Source organism: Martes martes (genome assembly GCF_963455335.1).
Source record: "Martes martes genome assembly, chromosome: 10".
NCBI lineage: Eukaryota > Metazoa > Chordata > Mammalia > Carnivora > Mustelidae > Martes > Martes martes.
Window position 1 is genome coordinate 1428800 of NC_137898.1, and position 26871 is coordinate 1455670.

Here is a 26871-nt window from a genome sequence, read left to right on the forward strand (position 1 = left end):
GAAGGACTGCCTTCCTTTTCAAAGCTAAATAGTATTCGACTGTATCCCGTATCGCGTGTTCTTTCTCCATTCATCCGCCAGTGGACAGTTGGGTGGTTTTCCTGTCTTGGCTGTCGTGGGTAGCGCTGCCATGAACATGGGTGTGCAGATCTCTCCGACACCCTGTTTTTGTGTCCTTTGGGAAAATACCCAGAAGTAGAACTGGGGATCACGTGGTATTTCTATTTTTAAATTTTTTGAGGACCCTGCAGACTGGTTTCCGCCGCGGCCGCACCGGTCTGCACCCCCTACGGTGCACGAGGCTCCGCTTCCGCACGCCCCGCCCACACATGCTGCTTCTCGTCTTTGTGCTCTCGTCATTCTGATGGGGGCCGGTGAGTCTCAGCACGGCCGTGGGGTGCACTTCCCGGGGGTGAACGACGTCCGGGAGACTTGCATCAGCCGTTGCCGTCTTCATGCTCCCTTCGGAGGGACGTTCACTCAGGTCCTTCGTCCATTTTGAAATCATGTCCCGCGTTTTCTTGCTTTATTTTTTGCTTTATTTTTAAAGGATGTTTTCCGTGAGTATAGAATTCTAGGCCAGTAGATTTTGCTTCAGTCTTTGAGGAGATCCGCATTTTTGTGGGGTTTGTCAGTGTCCCTGTTGCTCCCACGCCGGTGATCTTTGTTTACTCGGCCCTCTGGGAGGTGTTCTCTGTCGTCGGTAATTGTGATATGTCTACCTGCCCGGTTTGCTCCTTTCTTTCGTTCCCCCCCCCCCTTTTTTTTTGACTTTGTAGGGCTTCCTCAGTCTCTGGTTGGGTGCCGAGGTCCGTTTCGCAGTCTCGGCCGCCTCCCCTTCGACCGTTGCTTGGACTCCGTCCACGCACACTTGCACGTTGGACGTCTCCGTCACATCCCGGACAGCTCTTCTGTTCTTTTCTGTGTTTCTCACAGCCATTTCGTCTTTCCTCCACTTTAAGAATTCCCACTGAAGCTGCGTCTAACTGCTGTTGGGTCCGTCCGACCACCACTGAGCAGTCTGCACTTTCTAATTCTGGAAATCCCATTAGAGCCTTTTTCACAACTTCTCGTTTTCTGCTGAAATTTTCCCCTGGTTCCCTACGTTCTTGAATCTCACGCCCTGAGAGTTATCAATCCTATTCGGGGCACCTCCAGCATCCGCTCTTTTGCGGGTCGGTTCCGATGGTTCCTCCTCTGCGGTTGGACTCCACGATCATCCATGCACGCTCCCTTCCGACGGCGTTCCAGGCCCGCTGCCCGGAACATCCAGCGGGGGACGAGGAGCTCTAGGGACAGCCCCACCTCCAGGGGGATTTTCTTCTGCAATTGCTGGTGACAGAACTAAAGACGATCGTTTTCATTCAAGCAAGGGCTGAACCGGCACCCAGTGAGACCGACCCGGAGCGGTCTGCCTCAGTGCGTCTCCGTCCCTGTGGGTGACTCTCCAGGGTCCCGACCAAAACCTGTGCTTCTCACCAGGGTCTCTGAGATGCGTCTGTCCCACCCGCCGTGGGAGACACTCACTGCTCTCCTCAACTTCTCAACCTTCCAGCTGCGGAAACTGCCATAGGAACGCGGAGCCTCCCGAAGCAAAAATGTGGTCCCAGAGTCCGACTCACCTGCTTGTTCTTCCCTCTTTGGCTCTAGCTTGGACAGAGAAATGAGTGCGATGAGCCTCCGGCGTCTTGGAAAGGTCATTGACGGCGCCCCCACCGCCCCCACCACCAGTTTTTCTAGTTGTTCTCAGCAGCAGAGTTGGTCAGAACAATTTACGTGGCCATTTCCAGATGCTGAGTTCCTCCTTTATTATTATTATTTTTAAAATCCTCTGCAGACTGGGGCACCTGGGTGGCTCAGTGGTTTGAAGCCTCTGCCTTCAGCTCAGGTCATGGTCCGGGGTCCTGGGATCGAGCCCCGCATCGGGCTCTCTGCTCAGCGGGGAGCCTGCTTCTCCCTCTCTCTCTGCCTACTTGTGATCTCTGTCTGTCAAATAAATAAATAAAATCTTTTTAAAAGAAAAAAAAAAAATAAAATCCTCTGCAGACTGCCCTTGTTTCTGGAAAGCCCAGCTGTTGTGTTCAAAAGGGTCATAGTTCCCACATGTGGCTGTTTTGCATGGGGAGTACTTAAGCCTGCTGTTCTGCATTTTGTTAGAAATTTTAAGTCTCTGCTCATTTCTTCACCACGTCCCAGCAGAGTGTAGAAACGGTGTCTGCACGGTGCTGGGAAAAGTGACCACAGACACGTAAGGTTTTGGGATGGGTGGGTCAGTCTTGGGGACGGGTCAGCACTCGGACCAGGTGCCCCTAGAACCGTCAAAAGTAAAATTCTCTGTTTTCATTGTGAACAGAACCCTCTCTTCTCGGTTGGGCTCTGGAGGAAACATGTTTCACACTGGCCTAGCCCGGATGACGCAGAAGGTCGCCGGCCTCGCCAGCCCCCGCGGTAGGTCTGGCTTGCACAGCAAGAAGCCCCCAACTACAGCACGCACCCCCCCCCCCGAGCCTGTGGCTCCGGAGGGTCAACCAAGGGCCCGGGGCAATGTGGATGGCCTACAGCCGAGAATCGTGGATGTTTGGAAAAGCAGTCGCTGCACTCTGTGGCCAGAGACACCTGCCACCAGGAGCTGGATGGCTGGGTTCCGCTGTAGGGTCAGTCGGAGGCCCGGCAGCCATCCACAGCAACCTGGAAACGGTATTGCAAGGCCAAGCCCAAGGAGAACCAGAGCGCCCGTGTAAGCTACATGACCAACTTGTCTAGACCACCGTGTCACCCACCACAGTCCCCCAACTCATGCCTGTGGCCATAGGGCAGTCGACCTGGAAAGAGAAGGAAGAAGTCTGAGCTTGCCTTCCGGAAGGTTGGCTCAGTAGGTGCAAGGCAAAAGGTATGGCAGATGTAGGTGCGGATGACAGTGGCCTGCTGTCACTGTCACAGGGGGCCTGAAAGCTGTTGGAGGAGGAAGGTCTCTCCGATGGGTGGGGCTGACGGCAATGCTCCCGAGGGTCCACCAGGAGGAGTGGGCCAGGCTGCGAGTGCGCACAGATGCCTGGGCAGGGACCAGGGCCTGGCTCTCTGGTGAGGAGCCTTGGCGGAAGGGACCGGCAGACCAGAGACGAGGAAGTCAGGTTAGGGCACACAGAGGGACACACGGCAGTGGGTGCCGAGCAGAAGGTCTCTGCGTTGCACACAGCGCTTACTAGGAAGCACACGCCCTGGGGTCAGGCCCGCGAAGGTAGAGCAGGAGCTGTGCTCTGGACAGAGACACGAGAAGGAAGTGGGGGGGACGTTCCTGGGACCGGGTGCTGCCCAGAGAGCGGTTTTGGGACTGGCCCAAGGACACAGGTGTTGTCGGGGACCAGGTCAACTCCAGATGAAGACAATCCAACACAGCCTCCAAATGTGCATGATTCAGTTGGCTAAGCGTCTGCCTTCAGCTCAGCTCATGATCCCGGGGTCCCGGGGTCCCGGGGTCCCAGGATCGAGTCCGGCGTCGGGTTCCCTGCTTAGCAGGGAGTCTGCTTCTCCCCCGGCCTTAACCTGACCCGTGCTCCCTCTCATCCTCCCTCTCTCTCATAAATAAATAAAGTCCTTTTAAGAAAGTGTGTGATAGGGGCACCTGGGTAGCTCAGTAGGTTAAGCCTCTGCCTTCAGTTCAGGTCATGATCTCAGGGTCCTGGGATCGAGCCCCGCATCGGGCTCTCTGCCTGCCTCTCTGCCTACTTGTAATCTCTCTCTCTGTCAAATAAATAAATAAAATCTTAAAAAAAAAAAAAGTGTGTGATAGTGTCTGCGTTAGTCCTTGCATTTGGCGACACTCTATGTTAAAGCCCAGAACTGGAAGTGACCCACACGCCCCGACATGGGGCCTGGTTGGATAAACCACAGGGCACCCACTCTCTAGTCCTGTGCGGCGAGGGAGGAGGGAGAAGTCCCCCCACCATGTGGCTCGCTGGCCTCCAGGACTGGGCTGGGGAAACCACGGGGGCAGGCCAGGGTGGCCACCCCTGGTCATCGCTTTAACAAAGGGTCCGGGTGCGAATAAGTGACATTTTAAGCAGGCGAGAGAGGAAACAGCCCCAAGGAGCCAGGGAGAGCGGGTGGCCTTGCCCTGTTCCCCTGAGACCTCACATCACGGAAACGTGCGATGTGGCGTAAAACACTATGACAAAAGTGAGCCCTCGAATGGGAAAGTGGGAAAGAGTGAACTGGGCCGTCTGTCAGTAGGTGACTTAACCCCCCAGGAAGTTTGTTTCAAGGCACTTTAACACACAGTCACCTGAGGACATGTGTCACGTGTGTGTAATTGTGTTAAGTGTCCTCAGGAAACTAGACTTCCAACGTGAGACAGACTGAGATACACAGTCCAAGGAGTCAAGAGAAGTCTTGAAATCCCGCACTCAAATCTGAAATATGGTGTGATTCCAGGATGGATTTTATTTTAAAAAATATGTTTTTCCTAACCCAGTCACAAAAACACACTGCAGGATCCCACCCACATGAGGTCTCTGGAGTCCCCAGATTCACAGAGATGGAGAGTGGACGGTGGGTGCCGGGGCCGGGGGAGGGACGGGGGTCGGTGTCTCACAGGGACAGAGTCTGAGTCTGAGAAGATGGAAAGTTCTGGAGATGGCGGGGACGGCCGCACAACAGTGTGAATGTGCTTCATGCCCCTGAGCCGTGGGCTTAGAGACGGGGAAGACGGTACATTTTATGTCCTGTGTATTTTACCACAATAAAAAGAATTGGAAAAAAACATGGATTTCCCAATTCTATTCACAAAAAGACCTAGAAACGGTGGCCAAACCAGCAACAAAGCACGCTGTTGCCCGAAGTGGGGCCTCTGAGTACCCACCAGCGTCCCTGTGAAAGGGACCCAGGATCCTTAGAGCAAGGCTGGTTCCAGAACAGGACACAACTTCACGAGACACACAGGAACTGTCCAGACCACTGTGTCATGTCAACACAGCACACTCACTGGTCAACGGGGAGGGGTTCCCTTTGGTCAAAGACAGGCAGTCTGGGCACCAGTCAAGAGAACAGGGACAGCAAGTTGGGACACACCTTGTGGGGACCCCCATGACTCATGTAGGCATGTGCCACGCCTTCCCCTGGGTGCACGACAGGCCACTGACTTGCTTCCCACCAGCAGAGTAGGACAAAGGCAAAAGGATTCTGCAGAGGTAGGCAGGGTCTCTAACCAGCAGCCTGTGAGTTAATCAGGGGAGGTCTTCCTGCGGGACTTGAGCTAGTCGGGTGAGCCCTTTGAAGGGGGCCCAGGCCTTCTCTGAAGTCAGAGGTCAGGAACCTCTCTGGGAAAGACTGTCTCTGCCACGGGCTCCCTCGGAGGACACAGGTTTGCCACAAATTCTGCAGCCATGAGCTCTGCGGACAACCACACTGGGTCCTCGTCCGGTGGGGCCTTCAGATGAGAACGCAGCCCCTGCTGGCCACCTGCCTGCTGAGAACCCGGTGAGCTGTGCAGGGCCTGCTGATGTACGGAGGAGGCCGTGGGAGGACAGCACGAGGGCGCTGTCTCAAGCTACCAAGTCCGTGGTCATTCCTTACACTGCATAGGAAATGCTAGTAATGCCAAGGTCGCAGAACCCCGATCTTGGGCACATTTGCTCTGTAAGGAGCCAGAGGGTAAATGTTTCAGGTGCACCCCAGGCTCTGGCTGATCGGCGAGTGAGCCTCAGCCCCATCCAGAAGGTTCCGCCAGGCTCGCTGATTTAGGGCTTTGCAGGTGGGAAGCAAGGAGCGTTCCTCCCACAGGTTCAGGACAGAAACCCCCTGCCCCCGAGCCCAGTCGGGCTGTCGGCAGCATCCGGCCCCTTGTAGGCACAGGACTGAGGGCACTGTTTGCCGACCGGCTGTGAGTGGGGGGCATCTCTCAGCCTTGGGGAAGGGCTCCCCCCACCCACAGCACCGGCTTACAAACAACTCTCTGCCGTTAGAGGCCTCGTGGGAGTAGCCTGAGTCCACCTGGGGAATCTCTATTTTTAAGTCAAACTGATTGGCAGCCTAACCACGTTTGCAAAATCCTTTTTGCCAAGTAACAGAACACCAGCATAGTAATGATTTTGGGTGGGGGGGGGTGGTATTCACAGTTCTGGGAATTAGGGCAGGAAATCTAGGCAGTGGGGCCGGGGGGGTGGGGGAGGGATCTTAGGGCTCAGCCCACTGCTGCCATTGTACCACCGAAGAAGCCATACATGGCATGTGAACAAATATGCGGGGGCCCTATTCCAATAAAACTTTATTTACAAAAACAGTGGTGAGCAGGATTTGGCCAACAGCTGCTAGGGCTTGCTGACTCCTGGTCCCAAAAGTGTCACCAGCAGCTGCTAAAACCATGAGAACCCGTGATGGGGGACCTGAGGGCAGGCGGCTCTAGCTGGCTACACCCCGCCCACTGACAGTGGAGGGGACACACCAGCCCTCAAGGGCCCTCCACCTCTGAAGCAGTCTTGCCGAAAAACTTGACCTCACACCCAACGGGTCTAATGAGAAACACGGAGCGCGGAAAGACATCCACAAAGTCCGGGTTGCTGGAAACTCTGTAAGACCCGCGAGCTTGTTCCTTCAACAAATGAATGGCAAGAATGACGGGGGGGGGGTGCTTATTGACCAAAAGAGGGGCCCAGAGACAGAGCAGCTGTGCCCATGCGAGTACTGCGGGGGTCTAGATGTAAAGAAGCCGCCCTAACCCGTCTGGGGGCCACGGGGGAAAGCGTGATGATGTGTCTGCGGGCAGGATGGTGTGTGTCCGGGGCTTCCCTGAAAGTCACCTGGACAGTGAGTCAGGGGGTATACCTGGGACCACACTGGCCGCTAGAGGACAGTGGCTGAGTTGGGGTGAGGGTCCTCGTGTCAGTGCTCTGGTCTGTGTGTGAGATTCTCCAGCTGCAGCAAACGGTCTTAGCGGGCCGGCCAGGGGTGGGGTTGTGGCCATGCTGGGAGTACAGGGGAAGTCAGGCCCACCCTGTTAGAGGACCCCATGGGAACAAGGGTCAGCGTGGGGGCCGGGAGCTCCCCTGGACCACCAAGTGTTTGTGAGTGGGGCCGGCGTGTGTCTCAGGGACTCCTTCCATTCATATGTGCCCAAGCTGTTCCCACCCGAGGGATGTCCACGGGCTCCTGAAGCTAGTGACCATCACTGGGGCCTGTGCGGTGGGCCTCTAGGCCCCTCGCGGGCTGCGGGCCCTGTGGCAGGCCCTGCTCCGCCCGGTGCTGGGGTCCGGGGCAGGCTCGCTGCCGGTGCTCTAGCCTCCGGCAGCCTCTGCTTTCTGGGAGCGGCCTGGACGCTTGTGGGACCTTGTCGCATCCCACCTGGGTCACCTTGGGTGCAAAGCCCCAGCCCAGCGCGGGTCAGAGCCCGGCCTGTGGGCAGAGTTGCCGTGGCCCGTGGGTGCCAGCTTGCACGTCCCCCCGCCATGGTGTCCCCTGCAGGGACAGGTGCTTCCTGCCTCCCCCGCCTTCTCTCTTGCTGAGTGGGCCAGGGTCTCAGGCTGGTCAACGGTGTTCCCAAATCTGCTGCCTGGCCCTCGGGCCCACACCCCATTCTGCCAGGGTAGAGATATGTCCAGGGGCCCCAGAGCTCTCCTGGGTCTTGGTGAGTCCGGCCGCTGGGCCGGCCGGAGCGTGTCCCCGGCACCCATCCCTCCAGCGGGTGAGGCCCTGCGTCATCCCCCGGCGGAGTCATGGGGGACCGGCTTCAGGAACCTCCGTTCCACACGGCCGAAGGCCCTGGGAGAGCAGCTCGGCAGTGGTCCCTTTCGTCGGGACCCCGAGATCAGCAGAGGCCATGGGCACAGACTCCCACACTCTGCTCCCGAGCTGGCCTCAGGCACGTCCGCCCTCACCCCTCCTCTGGGCCTCGGGTCTCCAAAACCTCTGGCCTCAGGAGTCGGGCCCTCATGAGACTTAGTTAAGGCCGCAGGGAGTCAGACACGGGGGACAGACAGGGGAGGCAAGGGGAGGGTGGCAGTCGATGGGGTCTGAGGTCAGCCCCTCCGGGCCAGGCCCCGGTCCCTGTCCTGTGACCCAGACCTGTAGGCCTCCCAAACCTGTACCCTCAGCAGGAGCCAGCCCTTGGCTCGCTTGGGTTGAGCTCATCCTAGGCCATCTCTGGGCAAAGCCCGCACAGGGATGAGCAGTGGGAGGGGAGCCAGGCACCTGTCAGGAGCTCCCACGGCCAGACGCAGCCCTGTGGGTCTGCACTGCTGCCTCTAGGCTGGGCACCTGCTGGTCCTTCGGCCTGTGGCCCACACCTTCTCCCTCCTCATCTCCTCTCCCATCCGTCCTTTGGGCCACTCCCAGGGCAGGCCAGGCCTCTCCTGAGAGCAGGGTCCCCTGCCCATGGGCAGGCTGTGCCCCCGATCGGCTGCAGTGTGGGCCTGGGCCCAATGTTGATGGGCTACACTGTGGGGTGGGCCTGGTTGGACCCCGGGAGTTCCTTTCTCCAAGGTCAGGGTCAACATAGCAGTCTCTTGCCCCTGGCCGGGGGCAAGAGGCCTGAGGGGCTGCTGGAGGCCAGAGGCTGGAGGCAGGGCTGGGAGGCGGGCATCAGAGCGAGAAGCACAGCCCAGGGCCAGGAGGGCTCTTGGCTGGTAGACATGGCAGGAGCATGAGGGGCTGGGGGGTCAGACAGAGGAAGATGGGGTTGGAGTCTGGCTGGGGTGGCGGAGGCTGGGCAAAGGGACCTCTCCCCCATCCCACAGGGCGAGGCTGGTTCTGGGCCGGGTGCTGGCCACGTGAGACCCATGTGCGCTGCCTGGGACCCCTGGCTGTGGCCCAGAGGTTCGTAGCAGGGGTGGAAACAGCTGGAGAAAAGCGGGCAGCTGGGTCCCCATCACAGCCCGGCTGGAGGGCCACTTGCTCACGGCCAGAGCAGCAGCGGCTGGCGTCTGTGTGCGACTTGCAGCTGGGCAGCGTGGTGGGCCCGAGCCGGTGGACTTTGTGGGACCAGGACTCCTGCCGCCCAGAGCAGGTTTGTGTGTCCGAGGCGGTGAGAAGGCAGAAGGACGAGCTGTTCATAGGGAAGGCTGGGGGGGGGGAGGGTGGGAAGGCGCGACATGGGCTTCCGAGCATCCGCTCCCTCGAGAGAGCCTGTGCCTATGAGCACCAGCACCCCCGTGCCCAGGCTCCGTGGCCCCCGGCTGGCCGCAGGGGACTCCTCGTACCCGAGAGAAGGGGCCCGGATGTCTTCCCCTGGTCCTCACGGCCTCCCCAGCTCCGCTGCCCCCGTCGGCCCACCACGGTCCCCACGGCCTCTGCCCGAGGCCACTCCCCTCCTCGTGACCCCGCCTGCACCCCCAGGAGCAGTTCCTCCATCTGGGAGGGAACCCATCCTGGCTGGTCCCCAGGTCTGGGCCCTGGAGGGCATCCCTGTGCCTCCCTGGCTCCTTTCTCCTTCCCTCCCAGCCGCAAAGGGACTCCAGCCCTGGCCTGCGATGCCTCCGAGTCTAGGACGTAAGTGGCCCTCGGGCTGGGGGGCTGGAGGGAAGGCCTGAGATCAGGAAATCCAACCTCTTTCCACGGCGACCCAGCTCTCCCGGGGTCCCAGCCGGCCGGGCCCTGAGCTCGTTGGGCGGCAGGAGGGCTCTCGGGGCGAAGGGTGGCTGGGGCAGGCCCCTGCTCAAAGGCTTCTGCTCAGACCGGGCCCCCGGGGGGCCTGTGATCCGGGAAGAGGGTCCCCGAATGGCACCTCTACGGGGACGGCCCCCAGAATGGAGAGACTTGGAGGCTCAGGGTCCCAGGACGGGCCTCTGGGAAGAGGGTCAGGCCGCGGCCTGTGCTGAAGGGGCCCGGCGAGAGTCGTGCGTACAGAAGGGGGCGCCCACACGCCTGCCAGGGCGGCCAGGCCGGGCCTGGCGGCGGGCGGAGTCAGGCTGGGCGGGCAGGGAGGCGGCACAGGGTCGGGCGGGAGCGGGAGGTCAGGCCGCCTCCAGGAGCGGCCAGCGGACAGCAGGGGGAGCTTGGAACCTGACTGATCTGGCCCTGCCTGGCCACCGCGTCACCTAGGCCCTGGCCCGACCACATGGACCAGGGCGCGCCGAGGGGGCCGGCACTCTGGGGACTCCGGCTACCCTGGGGGCGCAACTGAATGGCCCGGAGAGGCCCAGGAGTGGGGACCCGTGGGGAGGGTCCCAGGCCAACCAGCATTCCCCACGCTCACCTGCAGAATGCCAGCCACGTGCTGGGAGAGAGGCCAGGCAGCCCCCGACACGTCTCACGGACAGCCCAGACGTGGGTGAGGGCCGGGTGGGGAGAGCTGCCGGCCGGGGGAGCAGACGCTCCGGGTCTGGGACGGGCTGCACAGGGAGTCGGGCGGCCATGGGGGCCTGGGGTCCCCGGCTCACTCCCTGCGTCTGTAACGAGGGTCACCGTGCTCGCCGTGGTCCCCGTCGCGGAGGTTCGAGTGCTGAGGCGTGCAAGTCGCGGGAGGTCAGTGTCCCCGGTCACTGTCCCCACCCCACAGGGTTGTCCCAGCAGCCCACAGACCCGGGAGATGGTCCAGAAGGGGTCCACCTGCTGTCGACGTGTCTATAAGCTCTTCCAGGGCCCACAGCCGGCCCTGCCGTAGGCTTGGGTCCCCGTGGCCCGGGGTCCCCCCGCCACCTCCCCGAACATTCTTGAGAGTGGGGTTCTGTGCTTCTGGCCAGAAACCCGGGTGGGCCTGCCATAGCCCTGGGGGCCGGGGGGTGTCAGTGGTGGTGGGAACAGGGCGGGTGGCCCGGCTTTGAGCTCCGAGGGAGTGGGAAGGGGCAGGCTGGGACCCACAGAGAGTGAGGGAGGCAGGTGAGGACAGCAAAGCATGTGAGAGCCATGACGCTCCAACCTGGACCTGTGGGGTCCCGAGAGAAGGGTCCACCCACAGATGCCCCAGAGACTACAAACCATCCTGCCCCTACTCCCCCAACTCTGGAATCCCGAACCAGAAAGCCAGGACAACCCTGGCTCACGCCCGGAGAACACAGGCCTGTGCACACCCTTGCTGATCCCCAGGGAGCCTGCATGTCCCAGACCAGGTCTCTCCCACACAGGGCCCCAGGGGCTGTGTCTGCGTCCTGGCTCACATGGGGAGCCCAGAGAAGCGGGGGACCCTCTGGGCAAGAAGAGGTCCGGTGCACACTCCCTTCCTACTCCTGACACGGGCAGGGAGACAATGGAGGCAGAGCGAGGCCCCCCGAGACAGCCTGACGAGGCCGGGGCCCTGCAGCAAGGAGCCCGTCTTCCTGGGGACCCCACCTTCCTGGGGACCCCACAGCCCCCAGGCGGGGAGGTGGCTGACCAGGCGGCCAGGGTTCTGCAGCCTCCAGAGGTGATCCCCACCTCTGCCCGAGCAGCCTCGGCTCCCAAGCCCTGGCCTGGGGCCCCGGGTCCCTGCCCCATGCAGAGGGGGACAAGCCTGGCAGCCAGATCGCCCCCACCCTTCCCGGCAGGAAGCCGCGGGCTTGGTGGAGGGTCTGGAACGTGCGTGCGGCCACTCCTGCCGGCAGCCTGTCCGGGACATGCCCCATGTACGGAAGGCTTTGATCGCGTGCTCCCGAACCGAGGGTCCCCACTCTCCCCTCCCCACGGCCACCCCCCGCCCCTGCCCCGCGGGCGGCCGGTGCCAGCAAGACCAGCGTTTGCATTGGCCTCCGGCCAAACCCCGGAATGTGCCCGCCGGCTGCACGCGGCTGTTCTTGGAACAGGCACGACAAAGCACAGACTGTCTTTGAGACATGGGTGGGCGGGGGCCCAGAGCCACGCATGAATAGGGCACAGACGTGCCGGGACAAGATGAATGGGCTCACACAGGACGGACACCCATGAATGGGCCGCAGGCGTCCAAAGACGCGGTGGAACTTGGACCTGGCTGGTGGGGCCCGGGACCCGGGGACACGAGCCTACGTGAGGTGTGGGGTGTAGGCCGCTGAGGGTACACGCGGCCCAAATCCCCAGGGACAGGGGAACAGAGCACCCCGACACCCAGAGTCACGAGCGCACGGGATTCGGGCACTCGGCAGCGGGGTGTAACGGCCCACAGCGCTGCAAGCATCTAGGTATCCATGGTCGAAGTGCCGGTCTCCCGTTCCTGGGTCCACGGGGTCCCAGGCATCGGCCGTGCACGGTCATGGGGGGCCAGGACCCAGATCGTTGCACGGTAGGGGTCGGGCCCCTCAGATACTCCAGGAAGTGTGGGGCTTCAGACCCCCAAGGAAGGGGCACAGAACCGTCAGGAGTTCTGCGCGGAGCCACGCGGGCGCTCGGCACAGAGGCGCCAGGATGGGGCTGAATGGGCTCCTGCAGGCCAGACGCCCACGACGGGCCCCAGACGTCCGGAGATGGGGCCTGAGCCCCGGGATGTGGGCCTACGTGAGAGGCAGATGGTGAGGGCTAGGCTGCCTGAGACCCTGATGACTTTGGGGTTCAGGGAGCTGCAGGAGGGAGCGTGGGGGGCCAGTACCCCGCCGACCTGCAACCGGGGATGATGGCCCCGAGGCCCTGGAAACGGCAGGCAGAGCCCTGTCAGGCTGATGGTCGAAGTCTCGTTGCTGAGAGGTTCAGAGGAGTGGGGTACGGGCTGCCCGGGACCTGGGCCTTGGGGGACAATGCAGCGGGACTGGGAGGGTTGGGGGACGGAGGGCCGGGCCCGCGTTCAGAGCCGGGAGCTGGGGTCCAGGGATTCAGGGTGGCAGGTCCCCATCTGTGTGGACAAGCAGGCTGCAACACGGGCAGCTCCCCAGAGCCACACAGACTTGATGGGGCACCGGCTGCCTCATGCCGGGGTGACCCGGACTGGGGTTGGCAGAGCCAGAGGCAGCCCCCTCCCGTGAGCCCGCTGTGACGCGCCTGGAGCCCGAGGCACCTGGGTGCGGGACTCGTGGGATTCCAGGTCTGTCGTCCCCCAGCCTGACCCAGCTCAGAAAGGCTGAGGGGGCCGGATGGCAGACGAGTCGCCCCGACGCTCCAGGGAATGGGAACAGACCCCCGAGCCACAAGAACAGAATCCACTAGGACGGGCGACGAGCCGCCAGGCTATAGAGGCTAAGGCACATGGGGCGGGCTGTCCAGCTTTTGGGGGGCTGAGGGGGCACAGGAACCGGATGCTCCAGCTGAGCGTGTTCAGGGCCCACATACTGGCTGTGGGACCCCGGTTCTCAGACTAACGGGCTCCAGAGCCCAGACACTCCAGGTAATGGGGACAGGACTCCCTGTTGAGGCTGAAGGGGGTCAGGACCCCAGGCTTGTCGGGTGGGGGCCCAGCTCCCAGACCCCTGGCGGCGGGGCAGACAGCCAGCCCAGCACACAGAGGAACAGCACAAGTAGCCAGAAACAAGGGTGACATGCACAGGCTGGGGGCGGATGGAGCCCAGGGCTCTGTCCAAGCCACAGGAATGAGGCCACCGGGCCTGGCCTGGCGCTCCGGCCTATGGGAGATGTGTTAGTTGGGGATCCAGGCACCCGAGCGGCCAACGAGGGGGTACGGGCTGTCCAGGCACCTGGTGACTGCAGGCTGGAGAGTCCTGGTGTCCGGACCTCGGGTGAGAGGGGAGAAGGCTGCCTGATGCTCGGGGGGGCAGCCGTGTCCCTTAGTATTCGCCCCGATGCCGAGGGTGCCCCCGACAAACAGAGAGCCTGAGAGCAGGTGAAGGGGGCCCACCCAGAGCTGTGGAGGAACCGGGCACCATGGTCCCAGAAGCCCTCGGGAGAGGCCGTCCGTGGGGAGGGCCCTGACGCCCGGGTCACGGGGTACCCCCAGTTTTCTGACAGGGGTCTACACGCAGCCACGCAGTGAGGAAGACACGCGCTGACTTCCAGGCAAACGGGGCCTCACTGACCGAAATCTGCCACGGTGTGGGGTCCACGTCCCCCAGAAACCGGGCTTGCCGACAGCGCAGGGACTCCCGGGAGAAGGGCACGGAGCTCCGGAGCCAGCCCTGGGGCGTCAGTGTTCAGACGCGTGGGGCAGAGTGGGCTGCAGGCTCCCGGAGGCTCAGGTGTGGGGTTCGGGCACCCCAGACGAAGAAGGCATAAACCCGGCCTCGGCTCTGGGACACATGCCCACGGAGAGCCAGCAAATGGGCACAGGGCACCCCACACCGCCCGGGGCCATACTGAGGCGAGCACCCCGGGGCCTGGAGGAGTTGGGGGGCGGCCACGGGGTCAGCGTGGGCAGGGTGCGCACGTGCTGTCCTGGCACGTCCCGCGGTTCTGGGCCAGCAGCTCCCGGCTACCCCGAGCCAGCGTTTGCCATGAGTTCCAACCTCAAACATTCCCCAGGCAACCTCAAAGGAAGCACCCCCGTCCAGGAGCCCCGCCAGGGCCTCCATGTGGCCGCTGGCTGCCAAGCCGCCGTCTCGGGGGCCGCGGGGCTGGCCGGGGGCTGCCAGCTCTGTTTGGTTTTCCCCTTCCCGCCCTGGAGCCTCAGACGCCCGTCTCGCCAAGGAGGCGCCGTATCCTGAGAAAGGCACAAAGACCCTACAGTGGGGCTGGGGGGGGCCGCACGCGGGGGCCATGTGCTCGCTGCACACCAGGACCCCACAGCACGTGCGGCCCCTGTGCTGCGTCCTCCCCCAAATGTACGGGCCCCGGCCTGCCCCCCGAGCACCCCAAGCACAGCCGGGGCTGCTCCTGGTCCCCGAGGGGCTTGCTGCTTCTGCCAAATCCCCCTCACTGGGGAGGACTTGGAGAAAGAGCCGAGCCCCGCACAGGGGGACGCGTCCCCAGAGCCCCGCGGTGCCTGACCCGCACGCCCGCCTCCCTGCAGCTGTGTCCCTGCAGCGGCCTCCCGGAAGTCCTGCCCGACCAGCCTGGCCGGCCGCCCCGGTGCCACCGGCTGTCCTGTTAAGCATTAACCAACTCCGTGTCCCCCCACGGCAGGAACAGGTTCAGAGAGACACCCTGGCCTGGGAGGGCCACTCAGGGCTGGGCCCAGGCAGGGACCGGAGCCGGGGTGACCAGACCAGCTGAGCTGGCCAGAGCCGTGCGGAAGCTGAGCTCGTGGCCCTGCTGGCTCTGCCGGAGCAAGGGGCACAGGGCGGGAGGGGGAGGCAGGCCAGGACTTCTGGCCCGCTGGCCCGACGGGAGCCGAGACCTCTGGGGATGGGGCCGGCCCGATGCGGGGGTAAAGTGACCTCCAGAAGGTCTGGAAGCCCAGGCGTTGGCAGGACCAGGCAGGCTCAGACAGTTGCCTGATGACAGCGCCGCCCGGCCGGGTCCCTGTCCGGCATGCACTGTGCAGTCCTGGCCACACCGTGTGCTCCCTGTGCCTGGTTTCAGCGGCTCCAGAAAGCCGCGCTCAAACCCAGAGTCCTCGTGACTCAGGGCACCCCCTCGGGGTGTAGAACCTTCCCAAACCAGGTCCAGCCTGACCTCCCTCCAGCTGCCTCTCCTCACGTTCAGCCCAAACAGGCCGTCATCCCCTCCCGCAAGGCCTCTGGGAGGAAGAGAGCCCAGCGTCCCCGGGGGGACCCCTGCGGGTGGCCTGGCGCCCAGGTCTCGGGAAGGACCCTCCTCCCCAGGGAGTTCCCCAGTTCCTGAGGGCCAGCAGTTCCGGCCCTGAGGTGGGGCTCCCCTAAGCCCTGCCTCTCACCCCCTCCCCCACCAAGACGACGGTCTCTTTCCCGGAGGCCTGGCCACGGCACCCAGCGCGGTCCTCACGTCCCCGGGGTAGAGAGAAAGGCCTGGAGGCCAGGCCAGCCACAGGAAGTGCAGGAAGCAGGTGAGAATGAGACACGCCTGGGGGTCTGCCCCCCCACCCGGTATCTCTTCCTTTTCCCCAGGAAGAGGGCCCACGGGACAGACAATCCCAGTCAGACTGAAGGTGGAGGGGGGTGGTCGGCTTGGCTGTCAAGGGTGCCAGGCTCCGGGCCGCCACGGAGCCCCCTCTGCCCGGGAGAGCCAGGGCTCCTGAGTGGATGAGGCAGGCTGGGTCCAGCACAAACCGCCAGGCAGGTCAGGTCGGAGGGCAGGGAGTGACCCGGAGGGCTTCCTGGAGGAGGTGGGGCTCACGCAGGCCTTGAAGGGTGAGTGGGCGGGGGGCGGGGGTGGGAGCAGAGCCCGGACCCTGCAGGAAGGCCGCCAGGAGGCCGTGCGGTCCCCACGGAGCCACGGGGTCGTGTCTGCACGTGCGGGAGGGAGCGTCCCCGTCCCGCGTCTGGGGCCGGATTCTATTCAGGAAGGACACCCAGCGGCTCCCTTTCCGGGCAGGAGAGGGACCTCCCTGCGGGACCACCGGAGCCGGGGCGGAGGGGGACCCGGGAGCTGCGGGCGGGAGAGCCCTCAGCCTCGCAGGCCCGGGAGTCGCTGCGGCTTCCCCCCACCCCCACCCGCGCCCCGGGCGCTCCCAAGTCGCGGGCGGCGTCCCGCGGAGCCGGCGGCGCCACCTGGTGGCTGCGCGTCTGCCCGAACCTTCACCACCGTGAGGACCTGGAGGTCCTGAGGGACCCCGTGCCCTCCCCCCGGCCTGGGGGTCCCGCAGCGTCTGTGACCGTCACCACGCCGTGTCCCGGGACCCTCAGGGGCCAGCTCCAGACATGGCCTGCGGTCCAGGAGTCCATCTTCCCTGGGGCGGCTGGGGAATCCTGCCAGGCCCCCGGAGTCCGTGCCCACGCTGCGCCGCCACGGGCACGGGCAGAGGCACGCCCACGCGCGGGCACACCCACCGACCTGTCCACACTCACACACCCACACACACACACACACACACACACAGATTGACGTGGCTCCTGGAATTCTCAACCATGAACGTCTCCCATGAAGCGACTTTAATTCCAGAAGACACGTGGGCTCTGGCCTTCCAGAAAGTCTCGGCTGACCCTCGGTTCCGCGGGGGAGCTGGGGGCTCCGGGTTGGGCCTCCGGCGTCCTGCTCCGAGGACCCCGCAGGACCCCCGCGAGCCCGCAGGCCGCCCGCCACCCCCCGGGGCCCTCCAGCAGCCACTCTGGGGAGCCGAGCCCCCTGCGGTGTCCTTCTGAGGACGGAGGCCGGGGGAGGCCTACGGGCCGCCCTGAGCACCCGCCCCCCACAGCAGGGCCTCCCCCAAAGGGAACCAGAGTCAGCTTCGTCACTTGCGGGGCCCATGCGGAAAACATGCAGCCTTTGGTTCAAAATGGTTAGGATTTCAAGACAGCCACACTGGGAGCTACAGCAGGCCCGGGGCCCCTCTCTCTGAACACTGCTTCCTGCCGCGCGCGGGGCCCGCCTCCTCACCCCTTCTCGGGGCTGCGGCTCCCTGGCCGTCTGCTCCTCTCCCAGCTGTCTCCTTCCTACCTGTACAAGACCCCACGGGGACCACACACACACAGCCCCTCCGGGGTGACACGGCCAGGCCTGGGACGGGGGACACCTGAGGCCTGGGCACTCTCGGCGCCAAAACTCCCTCCATTGACCTCTGAGGGCTCAGGATGGTGCTGGGAGTGGGGTGGCCTCCGCCCGACCTGCTGGGGAGGGGTGTTGGTGCTGTGTGCATGGGTGTCACGGCCAAGTCCGGGTCCCTGGGTTGGGGGGTGGCAGCCTCCAACCTTGGCTGCCGGGGGAGGCCAGGAGGAGCTAAGCTGGGGGGGTGCCCGTGGGTCTGGGGTCCCAGCGGTCACCGTCGTGGCCTCCCGCCCCCCCAACTCTGCCTCTCCGGTCCCTGGTGTGGGTGGGAGCAGCCAGCCCCGGCTGGCCAGGTGTGCTCCTGCCCCGGGCCCCCGGCAGACAGGCTGCACCGCGCCCCCCTCCCTCCCACCGGCAAGAAGGGTGGCAGGTCGGCAGGTGGGCAGGTCTGGGCAGTGGCTGCTGAGTCAGTTTGCAAGGAATGTTCTGGCCGCTCCCAGCTTCACCCTGCCCCTGCCTGCCCCCACCTCTCCCCGCTCCCCAGGCGCTGCTGGCACGGAGCCCATGCCGGGGACGCATCTCCAGCCCAGGCTTGCTCGGACAAGCTCCCCCAGCAGCCGACCCCCACTCCTCCCCCTGTGTGCCCCCGTGACCCCAGGAGAGCCCTGGCCCCTCAGAGCCCCCATCTCCTTGCTCCCTGAGCACTCCTAGGCTGGGGTGGTCCACCTGTGTGACCGACAAACCAGAGTGGGCCTGAGGTCAGGGCCAGGGATGAGTCGGGACCCCGACAACAGCCCCCAGGCAGGGCCCAGGGCCCAAGGGAGGGAGCCCCAGAAGGAATGGGCTTTCCTGGAGGAGGGGGCTCTGTAACGAGCACACCTGGCCTGCTCGGCTGGGGCTGGGGGTTGGGGGCTGGGGAGGTGGCCAGGAGGCTGGGCCTGTGGCAGCCAAGCCGGCACTTTGGCCAGAGCCCAGCACTTCCCTCCCCTTGGCTGCAGTCGGAGCCCTTGCCCCTGGCTACCCCAGGCTGCCTCCCTGCCCAGGCAGACCCCGGGCCCGCTGCTGCTGGGCAGCGGGGCAGTGGGCTGGGGGCTGAGGGGCCAGCCCCAGAGGTGAGCCAGCCAGCCCCGCTGTCTGCTCCCAGCCAGCAGGGAGGGAAGATGGGGCGCCCCCTGGACCCCCACAGCGCCCCGGCCCCGGCCGGCACCACGACTATACCCGGGCTCATTCCGGACCTCATCGCCAGGCTCCCTTGTGAGTTGTGGGATTCCCCAGAGGCGCATGGGGACGGCAGGCCCGGCGGGGGGCCGCTGCTGTCCAGGGAGGCGCCTCAGCTCCTTGTCCTCGCACCGCCCCCCACCCCCACCGCGCAGGGCCCCGCTGGGCAATCATAACCCTCGCTGTGGCTGCCGGCGTCCTCATGGTCTCCTGCCTCCTCTGTGCTGTCTGCTGCTGCCGCCGCCGTGGCCACGGGAAGAAGCCCAGGGACAGGGAGGCTGTGGGCCTGGGCAGTCCTCGAGGGACCACCAGCACCCACCTGGTGAGGAGCGGACACCGGCGCTCCCGGTGCCCAGGTCCGGGCTGGGCCATCCCCGAGAGCAGCTCAAGGCCCTGCCTCAGGGCAGGCTCAGGCCCCAGCGATGGTCTGGTCTCCCCAGGAGCAGAGGCGGGGGGGCCCCCCACACCCCCTCCCCGCCACCGGTAGGAGAAGTGAGGAGCCAAGGGACGAGGGGGGCAGCGGGGGGCTAAGGCCTGGAGGCCGTGAGTGCCAGCCCCAGAGGTCGGCCCCGGGCGGCGGGGAGCCGCGGGAAGGTCCGGGGGAAGGCGGTGGTGCTCGAGGTGCGTCTGGAGGCGATCAGTCCGGTAGGCCCCATCTCACAGAACCGCGCTGAGGGTGTGAGCCCTTGCGTGGCCTGGCCTGGGCGTCCCAGCAGCACCTGTCGCCTCTCCCTACCTTCCCCAGGTGCAACCGGATGTGGACACCTCGGAGACTGCCCCAGAGGACCCCCAGCACTGGGGGCGCCTGCAGCTCTCCCTGGAGTATGACTTCTCAAGGCAGGAGGTGTGCGGCCCCGGGCCTACCCAGAGGCTCTGCGGGTTCAGGGAGGGCCTGGGTGTCAGGCCGGCACTGGGTGTGGGGCTGACCAGGGAGGGCCCCGGGCTGAGTCCCCTCGACTCCCAGATCAAGGTGGGCCTCAAGCAGGCCGCGGACCTGAGGCCCTGTGGGCCCGGCGGCACGGCGGACCCCTACGCGCGCGTCAGCCTCTCCACCCAGGCAGGGCACAGCCACGAGACGAGGGTGCACCGAGGCACGCTCTGCCCCGTGTTTCAGGAGACCTGCTGCTTCCACGTGCGTCGGGGCCGGGGGGGCCGGGGGTGGGGGGGCCCTGGCCGGGGAGGGGGCGCCCCGCTCACACGCTTGCCCGCAGATACCGCAGGAAGAGCTGGCCGGGGCCACGCTGCGGGTGCGGGTGCTGGCCTCCAAGCGCTTCTCTGCGCACGAGCCGCTGGGGGAGCTCAGCCTGCCGCTGGGCGCCGTCGACCCGCAGCACGTCTTGGAGCAGTGGTACCAGCTGGGCCCGCCGGGTGCCGCAGAGGTGAGGCCACGAGCTGCGGGCCTGCAGCCCGTCCCTGCCCTGGCTGCGGCGGCGAGACTGAGGCCCCCTCTCTCCGCCCGCAGCCCGAGCGGTCGGGGGAGCTGTGTCTCTCCCTCCGCTACGTCCCCAGCTTGGGCCGGATGACCGTAGTCGTGCTGGAGGCGCGAGGCCTGAGCCCGGGCCTGGCAGGTGAGAGCCGTGCGTGCCCTCCTGCATGGAGAGGGGGCCCTGGGCTCGGCCCTCAGACCTGGGACACCAAGGATCCCTTTCCTGCCCAGACTCCTACGTGAAGGTCCAGCTTATGCTGAACCAGCGCAAGTGGCGGAAGAGAAAGACGTCGGCTCGCAAGGGCACAGCCTCCCCCTACTTCAACGAGGCTTTTACCTTCCTTGTGCCCTTCAGCCAGATCCAGGTGGGCTGCCTGGAGGAAGGGGTGGGTGGGGACCCCCCCCCCTTGGGGCCAAACCGACTGCTGTCTTTCTCTTCCCCCGTGCACCTTGGCGGGCCTCCGCCCAGAGCGTGGACCTGGTGCTGGCTGTCTGGGCCCGGGGCCCACAGTTTCGGGCTGAGCCGGTGGGCAAGGTGCTGCTCGGTGCCCGGGCCTCTGGTCAGCCCCTGCAGCACTGGGCGGACATGCTGGCCCACCCCCGGCGGCCCGTCACCCAGTGGCACCCCCTGCGTCCGGCCAGAGAGGTGGACCGCGCTCTGGGCCTGAAGCCCCGCCTGCATCTGACCTTGCCCGGCTCCCAGGACTGAGGCGGGGGCGCTGTCCGGGCTCCCTGGGCGACGCCGTAATAAATCCCTGTTCTTGCCGTGGGCAAGTGTCCTTCCTGAGCCCACAGACACCGTGGGGCCGGGGTTCCTCCAGCACTGCTGCCAGAGAGAACTCCTTCCAGGGTCTTGGGGCCCTGAGGCCTCTGACCTGTGCCTGACCCCTCAGTGGGGTGAAGGGGTCCCCCCTGGGGCCGGCAGGGATGGTACAAAGAGGTAGGCAGCCCTCCCTGGCAGTGGGGCTGCAGGGTCTGGGAGGGAGGCTGCAGCCGGCCCCATGGGGACACAAGGGGAAATCAGGAGGCATTTGGGGGGTGGTCACGGCCGAGGGAAAGGACCCCAACCCAAGGGGCTGCTTTAGCCGCCCGCAGGGCCCCCCACTTTCCAACGGCGGCTGCCGCGGGCCTCCCCATCGAGACGGCAGGGGGCGGTAGATGCCTTCAGAAGCTGCTTCGGGCCTTGGGGGCTCAGCCCTGGCCAGGAATGCAGCTCTAATCCCCACACATCTGGACGGCTTTAGCTCCCCCTGACCCTCCCCACGGCCCGTGAGGCCGGCGGGGCTGGGGCCACACGCCCCCAGCTCAGAGGATTCCAAGTCATGGTCCTCCGGATGTCTCTGCTGGGTGGGGGGCCCGGGCGGGGGGCGCAGGCCCGGCCGGGGTGAGAAGGGCAGCAGTACGGGCCTGCCCAGGCAGCCAGGCGGGCCCCAGGCCCCTCGGGTCAGGGAGAGGCTCCCAGGCGGGTGGTGCCGCCATCCTCGGGTTGAAGGACGGGTTCCGAGTGAGCCAGGAACCACCCCAGGGCAGGGCGTTCCGGCCGGCGGCACGTCCAGCGCCCTCCCTCCCTCCCATTCCCGGCTGGGGGGACAGGATCGCAGCTGGGGGAGGGCAGCCCCCACCCAGGGGACCCTGGCCATGGCTGTGGGCCACATTTGGGGGTCCAGGCCTTGCCCCCAAGCTGGAGCCAGCTCGGAGGAAGGAAGGGACGTGGCCAGCTCATGCCGGGGACCCCTGGCCCAGCTCAAAGCCCCGTGGTTGCTGCAGGGGAGCTGCTCCGGGCCCAGGAAGCCTCCCAGGGGAAGCAGAGGGGAAACCGAGGCGCACGCCCTGGCTTAGGACCTGAGTGATCCCTCAGCTGACCCTGAGCCTGTGCCCTGAGGTGGCCCAGCAGGGCCACAGACCAGCAGCTCCTTGTAGGAACAAGGGAGGCTTCTCGAACTTGTCACCAAGCTCTAAATAGAGCAACCCAACCTCGGCACCCCCCCCCCCCACCAAGACTTCTTGGACTGGACGACAGCACGCGGCTGGGCCGGGCCAGGCGGCCTGGGCAGGTGGGGAGGCCCCTGTGCCCCCATTGGTCTGAGGAGGGCTCCATGCCCTTTCTGAGCAGGGGCCCAGCCTGGGGGAGGCCATTTATACCCCTCCCCCTGGGCCCACCAGCCCAGCTTTGCCGCTGCTGGCCTGACCTCGCTCCCAGTGCTGCTGCCCAGACGCTAGGTGAGGCCAGCCCGGCCAGCTTAGGCCGAGGACACGCGCTTCTTGAGCTGGCTTGCAGGATGACATCCCAGGGTGGGGGTCCTGGGGGTTGGGGTCTGCCTCCAGCAGCCTCTCTGGGGGGGCTCCGTGGAGCTGGGAGCCAGGCAGAGATGCATCCGGAGGCGGCGGGGGGTGCAGGGGTCACGGACAGCCCCCTGATCACGGGGCCTCACTTCTGGGCGGGACATGAGGAGGGGATCTGACAGGTCAAGGGACCCCAGCCCCAGGGGGGAGCAGTTTCTTGCATGCACTTGGGCCCAAAGCCGAAGAAACAACTAAAAATAGCTGGGTGGCTCTGGTGGCCACCTGCTCGGGCCTGTCCCCCCCCCTCACCAGCCCAGGGACAGCTGCAGCAGCCCGGGCCCTGCCCAGGACATTTCGGGAACACTTTCTCCTCTTCTCACCCTGGGAATCCCAAGACAGCGCCTCCAAGGAGGCCAGAGCTGGGGGCAGAGCGACAGGGGGCAGGGTTGGTGTGAGGGCCGGCCCCCACGTGGGCAGCGAGTGTCCACGGAGGGATGGGGACCGTGGTCCTCATGCCCAGAACTTTTCTCTCCCACAGGCTCTAAGCACAGGACTTCAGGATGGGGGAGTAAGTCAGCCCCAAACCCAGGGCCCCTGCTGCCCTCCCCCACCTGGGGGGGGTCTCTGCAGCTCCCCCAGCCCCCTCCGGCCACCTGCACTCTCCCCGACCCCGTCACATGGCCCCATCCATGTCCCTAACTTCTCTCTTCTCTTCCCCCCACTCTCCCGCCCCCTCCCTGGGACAGTGAGGAGGTGAGTACCTGCTTGGGGTGACGGGGGAGGGCATGAAACACAGAGGGGATGGGACCCCCTACTTGGGGCAGGTCAGAGATCAAAGCTCAAGGGAATCTGACCAGCCGGCCCCGCCCCCTGGAAGCGCCCCACCCACCACTGAGCCACCCAGAGACAGAGGAAGTGGTCTCTGCGCCTCACGGGGGAGGGGAAGTGAGGCTGTGGCCGGTTTCCAGAATCGCTTCTCCTTTCCCACTGCCCCCCCCCCACCTCCTGGGCCCTGCTGGGTTCCCCTGCCCCTCCCGCTGCCCCTGAGGCACCGCCTTCTCCACCCCCGCCCTGAGCCTTTGGACCTCACCTGCCACGCGGGCGCAGGTGTTCTGGGCCCGGGCCCCCTAGCCGGCCTCAGGAGCCCCAGGTCCAGCTGCCACCCAGACGGGGCCCACCGGCCCCCGGGGGACAAGTGCAGAGGGATGTGGGGGTGCTGGGGGCCCAGACGGGCCCTGACTCTGCTTCCTCCCCACCACCCTACAGAAACGCAACAGGGCCATCACGGCCCGGAGACAGCACCTGAAGGTAGGTGCTGTCCCCCGAGAGGGCCATCCTGGGACGTGTGTGGGGCTGGGCCCCCACAGTCCCTCACGGGTCTGTCCCCCGCCCTCCCCCCCCCCCAGAGTGTCATGCTCCAGATCGCGGCCACGGAGCTGGAGAAGGAGGAGGGTCGCCGGGAGTCGGAGAAGCAGAACTACCTGTCGGAGCACTGCCCCCCCCTGCACCTCCCCAGCTCCATGTCCGAAGTGCAGGTACCCCGCCCCAGCAGCACTCCGGCCTGCTGCCTCGGTTTCCCCATCGGTCCAGAAGGTGTTTAGGGCAGGTGGAGGGCAGGTGGACCACGGACCGCCCCCCCCACCGGCCGCCCCCTTCCCCAGGAGCTCTGCAAACAGCTGCACGCCAAGATCGACGCCGCCGAGGAGGAGAAGTATGACATGGAAGTGAGGGTCCAGAAGAGCACCAAGGAGGTGAGCGGGCGAGGGGCGGGGCGGGGCGAGGGGCGCCCCAGCCGGGGGGGGGGGGACCCGGCCACCGCCGGCCCCCACTCCACCCTCCCCGCGCCTCGCAGCTGGAGGACATGAACCAGAAGCTGTTCGACCTGAGAGGCAAGTTCAAGAGGCCTCCACTGAGGAGGGTGCGCATGTCGGCCGACGCCATGCTCAAGGCGCTGCTGGGCTCCAAGCACAAGGTGTGCATGGACCTCCGGGCCAACCTGAAGCAGGTCAAGAAGGAGGACACGGAGAAGGTAGGCGGCAGGCCCTCCGCCCCGCAGGGCCGCCCAGCGCCCGCCTCGGGGGGAGACCGGGGCTGCGGGCTCTGCCGCCGCCCCCTCAGCGCCCCACCACCCCTCCCCAGGAGCGGGACCTGCGCGACGTGGGCGACTGGCGGAAGAACATCGAGGAGAAGTCGGGCATGGAGGGCAGGAAGAAGATGTTCGAGACCGAGTCTTAGGCCGCCCGGGCCCCCGCGCCCGGCCTGGCGCTGCCCCCAGAGAGGAGGAGGACACAGCTTGTCTCAGGGGTCAATAAAGGATTGCAATCCCCGTGACGGGTCTGGTCTGGTCCTGCCCGGCCTCAGTGCCCACAGACTGCCCCCGGGCGCCCAGCGAACCGCTGCGCGCTGGGGGAAGCCCGGGGCAGGGGCGGTGGGGAGCCCTGAAGGGCTGCCGGGTCTTCGGGCGGTGCTGGTGGCCAGGTGCTGGCAGCCACCCAGCCTGCACCCTAGAGCTGCGCGTTGTGGTCAGTGGTGACCAGTCAGCCCCTGGGGTTCCCCGAGGCTTGCCCTGGACACGCCCCACCCTGTGGCCTGAGTCCTGTGTGAGCCAGGATTCTGGAGATGAGAGCATCTGTCCCTTGCGTGGTCCTCTGGGGGAACCTGCCAGGCCCAGAGACCCTGTCCATTCAGCATGATTCCAGGCCGGGGGCCCTGCAGGCAGGCCCTCCCCGTGCAAGGTGGGCAGCCCCCATTTTTCCCGCGGGGGGCACACGGGCACAGCCCTGGGTCAGAAGCTCCCAGGGTGGCTTCTGCCCATGGAACAGGGACACACCCAAGCTGCGGTCCACGCTCACGCCTGGGAACTGGGGACCGGCCAACCCAGCCCCGCAGCAGGCCCAGGGGGAGGGCTGGCCTTGCCTTCTGGCCTCCCCAAGGCCACAGGCCTCCTCACACATCCAGGAATGATGTCCCAGACAGGCCCTGAGGAGGACCATCCCAGCAAGGTCACACTGTCCCACGTCCTCTGCGGGGAATGACAGATGACCCACCAAGGTCCCTCCACTCAGGTCATCAGAGGGCTGCCCAGGAAGGACAGGCTGCCCGCCATGCCCTTGCCCTCTGGATGTGCCAGTGGCCAGACACGGGAAGGGTTATGCCTTTGGCCTCGGGCTACCTCAGGGACCACGTTGGCCTGCCCTGCGGCCTCGCCTGAGTTCTGCTCCGGGGCCCTGCTGCAGCCGTCTGGATCCGTCCTTCCAGGGGCGACCTGACGGCCCCTCCTCGGATAGCCTGCAGCCTGGGGCCCCGCCTAGTCGACCCTCGGGCCCCTGCGCCTGTTGGCAGGGTGGAGAGGACCCAGGGGTGTTCCGGGCTGATGCAAGGGGCAGGTTTTGGCTGGATGGGGCGAGAGAGGCAGTGCCCCACCACGGACCTAACAGAGTGACCAGGGCAGCTGCCCAGGGCCCGTGTCCACCAGGAGAGGGAGGCAGGGACACTGGGGAGCCGGCTCCCACAAGACCCAGCTCACTGGGTTTGAGAAGACTCACTGTGTAGAGAAATGAATTTTTGTTTTTTTTTTTTTTTTAAGTCAAGGAAATGTCAAACACAAAATTCTGGGTAGCGATTCCCCCCGGGGGATTCTGAGCAGGGGCGGACGGAGGGGAAGTATGTAGGTTTGGGGGATGTTGTAATTCTCAGACTGGGAAGCGGATTTGTGGGTGTTTATCACTCTCTAATGACCACGTGAGTGAGTGAATGAGGGAGCAGAGGACACAGAAAACCAGACCAGACCATGGAGAAAACACCAAGCGCAGCTCCACACCAGCCCGCCGTGCCAGCCCCCCACGCCTCTCCCCCACCCGCCCGGCTATCCTGGTGCCCCCCAGGCAGAAGGGCCTGCAGACCCACACCCTTTGGTGGGATTTCTGCCAAGCGTGTGGCCCAGCCCCCAGCACATGGGTGGGGACGGCTCTGCATTCTGGAACCATCTTTGCAGGGCTGGAGTGGGAGAGGTAACATGGCCACCTCCCGGGAGGGTGGCAGACGGGGAGATGTACGAGAGGACTTGGTAGACAAAGCAGATGGGATGCCCAGGCCCATGCTGAGGGGGACCAGGCTGGGGGCTGTTCTCCAGGGAAGGGGGTCAGAGCCGGTGGGGGGCCGGCTCTGGGCTGCGGGCTTGCTGGATGCAGGGGTCCAGGCTAGAGTTGGGGGTCTGGGCGTCCTCAGAAGTGAGTGATGCCCAGACAATGGGCAGGCAGGGGCGGGAAGAGGACGCCGCTCCCGGAGTCCCCAGCCACGCGTTGCCGAGGAAGGACCCCGAAAGGGAGGAGGACGGCAGCCTAGGCGCAGCGGCTGGGCCTGCGCAGTGGGTGATGCTGGAGGTCAGGGTGGACACACAGCCCCGGGGGGACCCCAGCTGGGGTGTGGCGGGGGAGGGCGCAGTCTCGAATCCATGTGCTGGAGGTCAAGGACAGGAGAGCGTGGGTGGGTGAGCTTGGCGTGTGTGCAGGTGTCGGGGGTGGGGTGCCCCTGCGTGGGGTAGGTTCATCCCACAGCCATTTCCCCGTATACAGGCCACAAGGTCGAGAGGCGCAGAGCTCCCCAGCGCCCAGGCCTTGGTCCCCGAC

The 26871-nt window shown here is 65.4% G+C and overlaps 2 protein-coding genes across 6 annotated transcripts; both read left to right on the plus strand.

Annotated features, from left to right (window-relative positions):
* Positions 1 to 15613: 15613 nt before the first annotated feature.
* On the plus strand, positions 15614 to 20731 carry SYT8 (synaptotagmin 8). The gene is made up of 9 exons (XM_080815658.1): positions 15614 to 15718; positions 18461 to 18570; positions 18690 to 18856; positions 19280 to 19378; positions 19499 to 19666; positions 19746 to 19913; positions 19997 to 20102; positions 20192 to 20325; positions 20430 to 20731. The coding sequence occupies exons 2-9, from the start codon at positions 18477 to 18479 to the stop codon at positions 20667 to 20669; spliced, it is 1176 nt and encodes a 391-aa protein (XP_080671784.1). The 5' UTR covers positions 15614 to 15718; positions 18461 to 18476; the 3' UTR covers positions 20670 to 20731.
* Positions 20732 to 21874: 1143 nt separating this feature from the next.
* TNNI2 (troponin I2, fast skeletal type) lies at positions 21875 to 24579 on the plus strand. Of its 5 annotated transcripts, none has more exons than XM_080815661.1 (7): positions 21875 to 22014; positions 22782 to 22811; positions 23510 to 23551; positions 23650 to 23778; positions 23905 to 23994; positions 24096 to 24272; positions 24383 to 24578. In XM_080815661.1, exons 4-7 carry the CDS (start codon positions 23656 to 23658, stop codon positions 24476 to 24478), a joined length of 486 nt encoding a protein of 161 aa, XP_080671787.1. In that variant the 5' UTR covers positions 21875 to 22014; positions 22782 to 22811; positions 23510 to 23551; positions 23650 to 23655; the 3' UTR covers positions 24479 to 24578. The 5 variants fall into 5 exon arrangements, with proteins under 5 accessions (XP_080671787.1, XP_080671785.1, XP_080671786.1 ...); XM_080815659.1 differs by having other exon boundaries at positions 21990 to 22180; positions 24383 to 24579; XM_080815660.1 differs by lacking the exon at positions 21875 to 22014 and adding an exon at positions 22172 to 22252.
* Positions 24580 to 26871: the final 2292 nt, after the last annotated feature.